At 33.5% G+C, this 13,998-nt stretch overlaps 1 protein-coding gene across 4 annotated transcripts in view; it reads right to left on the reverse strand.

Moving 5' to 3' along the window:
• Nucleotides 1-13,998, reverse strand: part of LRRIQ1 (leucine rich repeats and IQ motif containing 1) — a 250,333-nt gene that overhangs the window by 146,784 nt on the left and 89,551 nt on the right. For all 4 annotated transcript variants that reach the window (XM_037847784.1, XM_037847783.1, XM_037847782.1 and 1 more), the window contains exon 14: nucleotides 10,436-10,529. In XM_037847784.1, the coding sequence (XP_037703712.1) occupies nucleotides 10,436-10,529 (94 nt within the window). The remainder of the gene's footprint in view (nucleotides 1-10,435; nucleotides 10,530-13,998) is intronic.

The following is a 13,998-nucleotide window of genomic DNA, read 5'->3' on the forward strand; positions in this document are numbered from 1 at the left end:
AACTATGAAAAGAATAATAATATCAGAAACACTTTTTGTAAAAAAAGAAAGACTTAAAATAATCTTACTGAATGAATGTTGCCATTCATTTCAGAAAGAGGTGAATTCTGACCATTTATCAAAGTAAAATAGGGTAGGGCTAAAGCAGGAGGGGTTGGGGATTACTTTGTTTTTTATGTTTTGGAGAAAATAAAATTATGATAGTTCTTCCTAAATCTTGCTAGACTAATATAAATTTTCAAGGTATAAGTCAAAGTCTGGATCTATTTAAAAGGCTAAGGCTTTGAAAAACCAGGACAACAAAAGCTTTCCATCAAGCCCAGCCATTTAGAAATACTGATATGCCCAAATCTTCCACAAAGAAGTGTGAACTGCTTTTTACAAGGCTGCAAATAGTTATAAAGACAAATGAATTCCTGAATGAGTAAAAACCCTTGGTTAAAAACTGACAGTTCCTAAACACTGAATGAGGGATGAAAATGTTAAGATTACTAAAATGCTAAGGTTAAGAAGGAAAATTCCAAGCAGAGACCTAAAACCAGTTATTCCTTTTACCAAGACAATATAATCACAGCCTACGTATCCATGTGCAAAAACACAGTTGCAAAATATAATTTTAATGTAAAAATTTTATGAAGGAAGGGGCCCATGGAGGCAAAAAAGCCTAGCACACACTGAGTCAAATGCAGCTCTGTACAAATAGGGTCTTGATATTAAATGAAAGCTAATCATAAGGGAGGGATAAATACATCTCCCTCAGCGAAAACAAAAAAGAGGAACACCAGAGTTTTCCATTTACTGGGGACTCAAACAGTTAGCTTCCAAAAAAAAAAACTTTTTTTTCTTACTGATACTTAAAGAAGGAGAGATAGTAATGGACTTGGTTCTTCCAGGCAATTTTCAGATGTTTAACAATGCTAAGCAGATTAAAAGCTTAATACTTTGCTTATAGATTGAGTTAGTTAAGAAAGTTTGGATCTACATATTTTGAACTTTTCTAGTAGGCTTGAATCTACCAACATTTGCCAAATGATAAACTACTGAATTTATCATGGGGGTAAAATAAATGACATCGATTGTATTTTTGGCTGGATTCATTTTAAAATAAGGTTCAAAAGCAGAGTGGTATATTGAGATAATAGCTATTAATCAAAGTTTTAATCACAGTACTACAATATTAAGTAGAATATGTAATCTTTCATTCAGAAACTCATCAAAGCAAGGGAAGGTTACTCTCTGAAATTGAAACTGGTAATATACATCAACATATAACAGGGAGATCTTACCCTACCAGTTTGTTTACTACATTACTAGTGAAGATACATTGTACTCTAAATCTCCATCAAAGTGCCCAGTCAAATTTTCCTCAAGATATGATTATATAACTTTTGTAATTATAAGATATCAGGCTTGAAATAATGATGCTTCTGAAATCTGACAATATAAGGTACTGAAATTTAAGAATGTATCAGTGTTCATCCAGTTTAAAAGAGAATATTCTTTCATTCTGTGACTAGTCCTGTTTCTTTATATTAAATTTCCTACATTATAGAAGAGCAAACAGAAGGCTTCAACAATTTGATGGAAATGGCCATTGAAATTAACCACAGTTTATTCTAATTTTTAGGTTCCAATCAGATTTCTGTCTGAGACACTGGTATCCAGGATGGACCTGAAGAGCAGAAGGGAATGAAGTATATAGTTGAGAGGCTCTTTTCTTTGAAATAGGTATATCTTTCAAGGAAAATTAATAAAGCAGGTTTTCTTATTATAAATTGGCTCTTTTAGGAGATAAAGCTGATTTTTCTCAGAGGGCTTAATCCTCTCTGGTTAAACAGATAACAGTAAGCTGTTGTATGAATAAAAGTGTTTACCAGGGTCCTGAACCCACAGTGGTAGTGGGCTACAGCAACACCTATGAGACCTTCTCGAGCAGCCATCTTTCATGTATCATTTTGGAGAATGAAGAGGTGGCAACAAAAGGAGGACTATATGCATGCTATTATCATGGTTTAATCTAACTATTCTTTGTCTTAGTCCTCCTCTAAATCTCTTGGGATGGGAATTCAGAGCTAGATCTCTATATGTGCTTGCAATACTGCAGGACAATGCTTCTGAAAACACTGTCCTTGAACCACTGCATCAGAAGTTCCTGGGATGCTTTTTAAAATGCAGTCTTCTTTCAATCAAAGACTCCAGTGGTGGTTCTGGGAGCTGCATTTTAAAAATATAGCTTTACTTACGCATCCTAAATAATAATAACCAGTGCATTGGGATAATATAGACTGCAGCATATGCATTGGGAAAATATAGACTGCAGCATATTATGTTTAAGTCAGAAATGCTTGAACTTAAATTGGGACCTTAAAAAACAACTCTGAAATTCTAATAGTTTGCAAATTGTCTTCAACTTTCAGGGAAAAAAATCTGAATTGCAAACTTGCAGCTTATCCTAAATATCAATATATCAAGAGAATTTTCTAAAAGAAGAGATAATTTAGGAATGGAGCAATTATATTCCATTGATTTGTCCACTGATTAGCATTGCCACTTGTTTTACATACATGGTATGAAAATTTCTTAGAAAGACAAACAAAACAGCAAACAGTATTCCTGGGACATTGAATTTAGTAACTACAATATCAAATATATAGAGAAACAAACTTCTATCCAGAAATGATTGAGGAAAAATGAAGAGCCACTTTAACCAAATAATCTAATAAAATCCTTAAGGCAAAAATGTATGAATTTGTTTTTATCAGTTTAATGGTAAAATGCTAGGATTTTATCATCAAATATTATCTTTTGGACATGGTTACTGATATAGATTAAATTACCAAATACAGTATATTAACTATAGGGAACTAATTCTAGAGAATAATTGGTCAACAGACTTGAATTTTTCCATTTGGAATATTTTTATCTTACATTCATCATCTTAAATCAAAAAGTTCCCAAATAGTTTATTTTAGTCAAAATGTTTTGAACTTATTTTGGATGAACTTAGTTTGCTTTGACCTTCAAGACTGAGAGAATATCTTGAAATCTGAAATTTATATAAACAATATACTTCTTTATAATTTTTGCTACATTAAAGAAGAGCTAGAAGACAAGCATAATAACATAGCAGTGCATGGATTGGCCATAAGTTCTAAATGCAGACTTACAAGAGTTTCTGTTGCACATCCTAGAAAGTGCTGTAAAACATTGATTAATGTTGCAAATGAAGTATATTAATACCATGAGATCTCAACATTAGTTTTTCCAGCTGGGCTCCTCCTATACAAGGGCTGAATCAATATTTCATTTAGTGAAACCTTCCTAGTGAATATTCTGTCACTTAAGAAGCTCTATTAATCATTAATGCAATGAAATATATTCCCAAAAGAGATTTCAAACTGAGTCTGTGGATTAAGTTTTAAAAAGATATTTTTTTTTTTAGTACATCAGTTTTTTTCTTTGTTATCACTGGCTGGACATGAAAGTAAGAAGCCAATTGGGAAAATCTATAACTAATCCCTTTGTTGGTATCAAGGGGTTATGTAAAGTTCATTGGAACACACTGCTTAAAGTATGAGTTGATACTGTTTTTAACAAATCCATACTTTATAGATTTCTAGATTTTAATCCCTTTAGATAAATGAATATCTTATTAAAATCATGAAAGCTGTAGTAAGCCAACTGATCTAGGTGAAATTTGAAATGTAAAATTTTCAAGTTGGGATTACATTAGTCCACAAAAGTTCATTTAGGCATAGAACTTATAATAGTCAAATAACTCTATATGTCTAAAATAAATTCCACCAATTTTCTTCAGTATTAAATGTTTCTGATTAAAGATTTTCTTTAAAACTCTAAAGTACATATGTACACTTCATAAGCACAATAAAATGTGAATATATATCTTTATAATATATTTTAGCAAAATATTTTACAAGCATATTTTTAATCAAATAAGTATTTATTTTCCATAAAACCAAAACAAACAAACAAATAAATAAATTCAAGATTATTCAGGACCTGAGGATTGTTTCGACTTGTTACAACTAGTACAATGTGGCAGCTGTTCAGATGGGAACCGGAATCACACTAGGTCAGCAAGAGACTTCATGTCCTACATATCAAATACTTAATAGAAAAAACATGGTTCCTGAGGTGCTTGATCTGAATAATGGGCTCAACAACTTAGTTTTATTTGTCATTATAGACTTGGGCTATATAATTATTTGTGAAAATAAAAGATATCTAACAAATGTTTTTGTTATAAATAATATCGCCTGACAAACAGTATCTTTTAGATATAATTACACTATTCTTTTTGTATGGAAAGTTTCATGTTAAGCTCTGGCTACTCCAAACGAGGACTGAAACTTAGGGATTAGTACTTTGAACCCCAATGTAAGAGAAGCACTACTCCAGAACTTGAGCAGCTAGGGACCTTGGCTGCTTCCCCTTTCAGTTGAGGAAAATCTTCACCCTGACTGGCAAGAGGTCTAGAAATACATTTAGGTGTCTCTCTCTCTCGCTCTGTCTCTCTCTCTCTGTCTGTCTGTCTCTCTTTCTCTCTCTCTCACACACACACATGCACAAATTCTTTAAATAGTTGCAATTTCTGATCCCTTTATGTTTTGACATTAATTAATAGTTGATATTTCCTATAGTAATTTGTCCTAGAGATCAGTTTCTCAGGAAACTTTGAGAATCTGATAAATGCTAGGGTTCCCTAAAAGTTCAAAACTCCAGGTTAAAAACTCCTGATATTGATAATTACCATGAATAAGCAATGATACCAATGACCAGTTTACATGTAATAGCATTTTTAATCACTAAAGTCAAACTGAATAAATTTAATAGAACATCTGGGAGAATGAGATATGAATATTCCTTCAAGCTTTAACACATTATAAGGTAATTAAATTCACCAGCATATTCCTTCATTAAATATTTTTGGTTGACTACTAAATGTATGGCACGGTACAGTCACTTTGCAACCAGTAGGAAAGTGAGATCATTCTCTTGCCCTTAGACATATTATTTTTCAGTTAATTGAGGATCTCAGATTATTTCATTTTGTTGTTTTATTAATGGATATAACCAAAATGTCTTCAATGGACAGATCTCATTGTGGAATGTTAGGATATGCAACCTGAATTAAGTGTACCAATTACAGTTAACACAATGCTACTGCAGACTAAACTGTTAAACCCTCTGTACATATACATGTCCTTTAAACATAAAGAAAATATATTCCTTTCCATCTTGCAGAGTTTGCTTCATAGTTCCCTGGATAGGTACTCTATCATTAATTATGCTGCCTTCTCCTCTCTTTAAAATTGCATTTCTGTTCTTGCATCACCAAGTGACAAATGTTAAGGAAAATAGTACTAAAATTTATATACAAGGTGCCTCAAATGTATCCAGAGAGTGAACTGACCATATCCACAAAAGGGACAAATGGGGAAAGTGACTGTTACCCTCTCCCAGCAAATGAGGTGAGTGTTCTATCTCTGAGCAAATGGGATACTCACCTGCTCAGAGAAAAAGCAAGAAGAAAGCTATGTGTTTATCGTTAATTGGATAAGATGCATAAGAACCCATACAGACATTCAGGAGACCAGGGATTTTGTATCCTAAAGATAGCCTGGGAGCTATTTAGTAGGTTAAAAGATCTTATCTAGCATAAAGATGGGAGAAAGAGTATGTTCTCATTACTGCAGACTGAGTTGTTTTTAACTGCTTCTCTGAAATCATACTTAAGTTAGTAAAACATTGGAAACTACCCTAAAACAACTGCTACTTTGAGGCACTGCCCAATTTGCTCTGGCAGAAATAAAGAGTGTCTGGGATAATGCCAGAAAAGTATTCAGAATGAAAAATATAATGTTATCTCTCATTTTTCTAAAAACTAGAGAAATCCCTACTACCCAAAGAAAATATTTCAGAACATGAAATATATATTGCTTTTTCATTTTTTCATTGAGAAGTAAAACACTTAAAAAGCAAAGGGAAGCCACAAGGAAAAATGTATATGTTTACCATGAAAGGACAAAAAGTTAAAAAAAAAAAAAAGTGTTCTTACATTATGAAATCAAATGGTATAGAAATAGCCTGTTTGTGTTTTTGAACCTATAGTAATAGAAAAGATTACTATTGATTAAACATTATGTGTAATGGGAAAAGCATAAATCAAATCACAGGAAAGAACACTACAAAAGTTTCTTTTAAGAGAAAATAGATCCAAAGCTGAGGAGAGATAGGCCAACCAGAACTATCAGGAGAGGATAGAATACGTAAAGTTAAAGAATGCCCAGTCATAGGAAAGAGTAAAGTAAACAATGTTTATTTAATGTTTCCAACTCTGGCAAGCTCTGTAAGTTAGAATTTTGGAGAAATCATCTTTTAGACATTTTTACATTTTGAAAAAACTATACATGAAGACATTTCTCATCTAAGATATGATGATTAATATCTGAATCCTTGTTTCTCCATTTAAAAAAGTGAAGGAATTGAGTTTACATAAATATATATAAAATATTTTCTTTGAAGTAAGTATCTATACTTACTAGAAGTATCTGTACAATTTAGGACTGCACCTACTAATTAAAGTGACTGAACCCTCCAATAGCTCCTAATTTGGTCATATATTGTCAGGTATTATTTGGCCACTTGTTAGGTACTATTATTATAATACTAATTTTATAGATTGGCCAAACATAAGGCCAAACAGCTAGTAAAGCTTACTCTCAAGGTCTGTACACATTTCACTATACAATAGTCCTTCTCAGTGACCACAGAATAAAGGAGAACAACTTTCTTCTAGCATACACAGCCCTTTACAATCTGGCAGTAATACATCATGTGAAGAAGTAGAGCTTAGTCTTAAACCACAGGCTTTATAACTCAAATCCCATCTCTGCCCCTTACTTGCATCATAACTGGGCAAATCACACAGTAGTTAAGCTTCAGTGAATACCTCTGTAAAACTTGGAATGGCACTTAAAGAACCCAACTCATCAAGTACTCAGTCCATTCTCTCACAAACTATTAAGTGTAAGAACTTGATTTCTTGTTATTTTCTAATGGTATTTTGCAGTATAACTGTTTTACACCTGAATAGACCGGCCTTGTAACAGTGCCTTCTCACATTCCCTCCATGTTTTTTCTTGGATATTTCTTCTATCAGAAGTGCTATTTTTTTTTTCCTTTAATTTGACATTAAATCTTATTAGCAAACTTTCAAGATTTAACTCAAAGTCCACTTCTTCAGTGATGGCAGTTCTCCTGCCACATTAAATTAAGGTGATTTCTCCAAATTTCTAAAACATACATGTTGCCTACGACAATCATCTGACACATATTTTATTAGGTATTAACATCTAGTATTAAGAGTTAAGAGTACAGGTTTTGGAGCCAGACTGCATGGGTTATTTGTGTGACCTATGGCAAGTTATTTAACCTTTTGGAGACTCAGTTTCCTCAACCATAAAATGGAGATACTATGCCTATCTCACTGCAAGGATTGAAGGAGGGCATGGTAAATGCTGGGCACAAAGTAAATGTATTAGTACTTGCTGTCATTATTATTTTTCATGGTTATCATTTTAGTGCATATGTTGTATATCCCTAAGAAGATAATAAAAATATCTTGATATTATGGGTGATATTGAATTCCTCCTTATAATGTCCAACAGGTTAGGACAGTGGCTACACAGTGTAGAAGTCCACTAAATACTTGGTGATTAATTAAGAATCCATACATAGTCTGGTTAGCCTGGTAATGTAACAATATATGTGTATGTATGTGTGCTTACCATGTACCCGGAATTGTTCTAAACCCGATTATGTGTATTATACTATTAAATTATCACAAGCACTCAGGAGATAAGTACTAATATTATCCTCATTTTACAGTTGAGGATTCAGAGACACAGGAAAGTGAAGTTACTTGCCCAGGTTCACACAGGATGGGCCAGGACCAGGAGCCCTTGTTTGAAAACAGATTCCCAGATTTTAGTGTGTATCAGAAGCACCCAAAGGACTTATAACAGAGTTTACTAGGCACCCCTTCTAGGTATCTGTTTCAGAAAGTCTGGATGGTGTTCAAGAATTTGTATTTCTAGCAGGTTTTCAGTTGATGCTCCCCGTTGGACTTGGTATGAAAATGCTATCTACATTTTGTTCACAAGTGTTGTATTCTCACTGCCTGATCAACTTGATAAGACTTGCTGACTTGATCCAAACTCTGAGGATCCGGAGGCTGAGATAGACTTTCCTACCTGAATTTTAGTAAATGTTTCCCTTTCCCTAAACCTAGCCTGTTGTCAAATTTATCTTGCTAAATTAGGCTACCAGTCTTGGGCATTCTTGGCTTGCTCTTTCTTGATGTACCTTGGCAAGATACAAAATGCCAAATGTACTATAAATCATATTAAATCATCTCACAAAATGTATGCTGCTAGGCATAAAATAAAACAAGAGTTTAGGCCAGAACCATCATCAATACTAGAAAATTTCCAAGTGGATATGTGCAAATTTGTCCAATATTCTGTGATGTATTACAGCATGTGTGATAGAAAACCACCTGAGGCCAGAAGAAAGAACCAGAGGAAAACAAAAGGCACAACAGTTCCAGGATCCCACCTAGAGCTGGTAATAGTTCCCAGCAGACAAAGTTGAAGGGGCACATAATGTAAGAGGCATTGGGGTGAATACTCAGAAAGTCAGTACCATAATAGGCTAAATTAACTAGTATAAATGTTTCTCTGGAACTTCCTCAATGGCGCTTAAAAGCAAGCCTGGAAAGGACACAACTAATTCCAAGAAACTTGGCTGTGGCACCAGAACAGAAAAGTTGCTATTTAAAGGAATATAATAAATTGAAGCAATCAACAATGTAAACTTAAAAATGTACAGAATACAATAAAATTTACCAGACATGCAAAGAGGCAGGGAAATATGACCCACATTGGAACACACGCACACACACACACACACACACGCACACACAATCAATAGGAATAGACCCAGAAATGATAGATGATGAAATTAGCAGACAAGAACATAAAAAGAGTTATTATAAATACTTTCCATATGTTCAAGAAGGTTCAGGGAAACACAACCATAATTAGGAAAGAAATTAAAAAGTTTAAAAAATATGATGAAGCTTGTAGAGATGAAAATCACAAAATCTCAAATGAAAAATACTCTGGATGGGGTTAACAGCAGATTAGATACTTAAGAAGAAAATATCAGAGAATTTCAAGTCATAAATAGAAACTATTCAGGATGAAGCACAGACAGAAAAAAAAGTAATAAAGAAACAGAGCAACAGTAACTTTTTTTTATGATACAAAGTGTTCTAATATTGGTGTAACTGGAGTTTTAGATTAGTAGAAAGGAGGCAGAAAGACATTTGAAAAAATAATTGTCAAATTTTTTCCAAATTTTACGAAAACTGTAAATCCTCATATCCAAGAGATTCAGTACACCCTAAACAGAGTAAAGAGATAAAGTGAATATCTTAAATGCATCTAAAGACAGAGAAAGAATGGTAAGAAAGTCAATAGACTTCCTGATAGAAACTATGCAAGCCATATTTTTTTTTTTTTTTTTTTTTTAAGTACTAGGGTGGCAACTGCCTGCTAGGGAATATGAGGTAATATTTTGAGCTGATAGAAATGTTCAATATCTTGATTGTAATGGTTTTTACAAAGCTGTATATTTTATCAAAACTCAACACATTATTCACTTCAAATTGATGAAGTTTATTTTGTATAAATTATCTCAAAAACTTGATTATAAAATAGGATGCTGGTCAGTTTGGGGAAAATGGTGTTAGCATAATATGAAAGCGTTGGATTACAGAATCTTTTTTCTAAGAAGAATATTCATAAATATTTACAAAATTTATTTATTTTTTTGTTTTAAATCTAGGTACTTCATTTTTTCAGACAGGCTGAATTCACACATGCTTATAATATATAATTTTTAACAGAAACAACTTTCTCTTTCAAGAAAACAAACAAAACAAAATTACTTCCAGAAAGGAAATGATTTTATGTAGCAAGCTATGTGTTTCAGATGACTCACAAAGAGTAATCCTCAGGAAATGTCTTTTCTGTATATGCAATTCCAAAATTAACATCATACTGAACTTGTCATATAGTTAGTGGTCTGAATCACAATTATAATTTCAAAATCATAAAACTCCATACAAGTAAAAGAAAATTATTATAGGCTATAGATTTTTTAAACTATTTTACCAACTTTATGATTTTTAATAAAATGCAATTATTAACTTTTCCCAATAAATCAGTATATGTACAACAAGTTTCATCAAATTATGCTTTCTACAACTATAATAAAGGATGTACATGGTATGCAACAATGTGATTTTTTTGTTTGCTTGGTTGGTTTTTTTTTTTTTTTTTTTTACCTCCAATTTATTTCTTGAAGAAGTGGGTTTCCAGTGAGAGACAATTCACGGATAGCATAGCATGCGTCAAAGCATCTTATGGTACTTGTAAGATCTACAGAAAGTAAACAATTATCAAAGGTATCACAGATAAGGAAAAAAAATTATAAGTCAATGACCATTTTATTAATTGCTTAGCTATTAAAGAAAAAAATACAAATAATCAATTCTTCTGCAGAATACTCTCTGGTTTTTAAAGGCAATTACATTCAGTTAAGAACACAGGCTCTGTACTAAAAAACATCTGTTTCTAACATTTAGCAACTATGCGAACTTACGAAAATTGTATAACTGCTCTAAGATTCAAGTTCATATCTTACCCATAGGTGCAGATTAATTGAGATCAAGTATATAAAGACCTTAAAACATTTTGGGAAGATTCTAAGCACACAATCTCAAGTAAAATCTAAAGGATAAGTGGTAAAACTGAACATATACCTAAATAGAATTACTGGATATATTATACTTTCAAAAGGAAAAAATATAGGTCAATCTAGGATAGATAACAGAGTAATTTATACTTTAACTGCCCTTTCACAGAAAACAACCAAAAAAACTGGGTAATAGGCTTCAAGCACTGAATATCTGGCAGTGCAAGACTGACTTTGAGAGAAGGGAAATATATAAGGTGAGTCCCACAATTACTCTGTAATAACACTGGTTTTCTGCCTGAGGGCACTTTGCTACTGTAAAACAGTAAGGTGGAGCTTAAGCAAAGCAGCTGTTTTGCTCAGATAAGGAGGCAAAGATAGAACTCTAGGGTACTAAAGCAACTGGAATTTCTGGGGAAAAGAATTGAGAAGAAGCTGTGGGGGAGGGGAGGAGAAGTCTGAGTAAGGATTAAACATGAGTTTTCCAACAAGTGCTGAGCTGTACAAAGGCAGGACTGTTCAAAACTGAGCAGAGATTACCTGCTGTAGCGCTAATCGCTGAATGATAAAAATGTCATGCAGCAGTGAAAGACATTGTAATGCAGCTCAGCCAGTGTTAGGACGAATTGAGCATCTCAGAGACTCAGCTACAATCCAGAAAGGCTATGCATTAGGAGTGAAGGCCATGACATGGAGTGGGGGCATGCTTTTAGAGCTGAAAATCAAAATGACCTGTCCTAACAGAAAATGAAGCTAAGTCTGAAAGAAACAAAAGTATCCACCTATAATTTAACTGCCTGCCAGAAAACACAAAACAAAAAAATAACAAGACACTGCTAAACAAGCCATGGATAAAAGAAGAAATCCCAATAGAATTTAGGATATATTTTGAAATAAATGATAATGAAAATACAACATAACAAACTTGTGGAATGCAAATAAAGCAGTGCTTAGAGGGAGATTTAAAATGCTTATATGAAAATAAGAAAGTTTTAAAAATCAATTATCCATGTTTATACCAAAAGAAGCTGGAAAAAGATGAGCAAATTAAAGTAAATAAAAGGAAACAAATATTAAAGGCAGAAAGCAATAAAATAGAAAATAGACAAAAAATAGAGAAAAACAACAAAGCCAAAATGTGGCTCTTTGAAATGATTAATAAAATTTATAGAGACCTAACAAGCTTGATCCAGAGAGAGAGAGAGAAAGTACACAAATTACCAATATAAGGAATGAAAAAGAGGACACCATGACAGCTCTTTAAAACATTCAAATGATAATAAAGGAATATTACAAGTAACCTAATTGGATAATACAGACGAAATGGACAAATTGCTTGAAAATGCAGTCTAAAGATGAAATAGAAAATCTCAATAGCCTTATAACTGCTTAAAAATGGAATATAGAATTTGAAACTTTCCCACAAAGAAAACTCCAGGCCACAATGGTTTTAGAGAGGAATTCTCTCAGACATTTAATGAAGAGTTAATGTCAATCTCATGTAAACTCTTCCAGAAAATAGAGAACACTTCCCAACTAATTTTCTGAAGCCAGCATAACCCTGATATGAAAACCAGACAAGGTCATTGCAAAAAAACAAAATTAAATACCAGGGTCGGGACCAATACTTAAGCAATCAATTGATTTTTGACAATACCAAAGTAATTCATTAGTGGAAAAAGGCTGTTCAACAAATGATGCCAGAACAAGTGGCTAGGCAATGGGAAAAAAAAAATGAACCCAACCCCTATCTCACAGCAGACATAAAAATTAATTCAAGATAGATCATAGACCTAAATGAATAGGTAAGAATATAAAACTTCTAGATGAGAGTATAGGAAAATATCTTCACATTCTGAGGGTAGCAATGTGTTTGTTAGAAAGGACACACCTAGCAACAACTATAAAATATTTTTGAGAAATTGGTCTTCAATAAAATTTAAAACTTCTGCTTATCTAAAGACACCATTAAGAAAATGGTAACAATATAGAAGATGGGAGAAAATTATTTTCAAAACGTATCTGACAAAGGATTCCATCCAGACTATTTAAAGAACTTCCACAAATCAATAAGAAAAGGGCAAATAACCAAATTTTTAAGAGGGGAAACACTTTAACAGACATTACAAAGGTAGGTACACAAATCACCAATAAGCACATATAAAGATGTTCAACATTATTGTTCATCTGGGAAATGCAAATTAAATCCACAATGAGATACCACAAGGATATACCACACCTCCTCTAGAATGGAGCAACTGTAACTCTCATACATTGCTGTTGAGGGTGCAAAATGTTACAACTACCTTGGAAAACAATTTGTCAGTTTCTCAGAAAGCTATACAAACTTCTACTTTACCAAGCAATTACACTCTTATGCACTTATGCAAGAGAAATGAAAATGCATGCTGTGCCAGTTCGAATGTATTGTGTCCCCCAAACGCCATTAACTTTGATGTAATCTTGTGTGGGCAGACATTATCAGTGTTGATTAGATTGTAATTCTTTGAGTGTTTCTTTGGAATGTGCCCCACCCAGCTGTGGGTGATGACTCTGATTGCATAATTTCCATGGAGGTGTTGCTCCTCCTATGCAGGTGGGTCTAAATTGAGTCACTGGAGCCATATAAATGAGCTGACAGACAGAGGGAACTCAGTGCAGCTGTGAGTGACATTTTAAAGAGGAGCTACAGCCAAGAGGGACACTTTGAAGAAAGCACAGGAGCTACAGATGAGAGACAGTTTGAAGATGGCTGTTGAAAGCAGACTTTTGCTCTGGAGAAGCTGAGAGAGGACAAATACCCCAAGTGCAACTAAGAGTGATATTTGAGGAACTGCAGCCTAGAGAGGAATGTCCTGGGAGGAAGTCATTTTGAAACCAGAATTTTGGAGCAGACACCAGCCACATGCCTTCCCAGCTAACAGAGATTTTCCGGACACCATTGGCCATCCTCCAGTGAAGGTACCCGATTGCTGATGCATTACCTTGGACACTTTATGGCCTTAAGACTGTAATTGTGTAACCAAATAAACCCCTTTTTATAAAAGCCAGTCCATCTCTGGTGTTTTGCATTCCAGCAGCATTAGCAAACTAGAATACATGTCTTCAAAAAGATTTTTAGAAGAATTTTTATAGGAACTTTATATTCACAGT

The sequence above is a fragment of the Choloepus didactylus genome, chromosome 8 (assembly GCF_015220235.1).
Source record: "Choloepus didactylus isolate mChoDid1 chromosome 8, mChoDid1.pri, whole genome shotgun sequence".
NCBI lineage: Eukaryota > Metazoa > Chordata > Mammalia > Pilosa > Megalonychidae > Choloepus > Choloepus didactylus.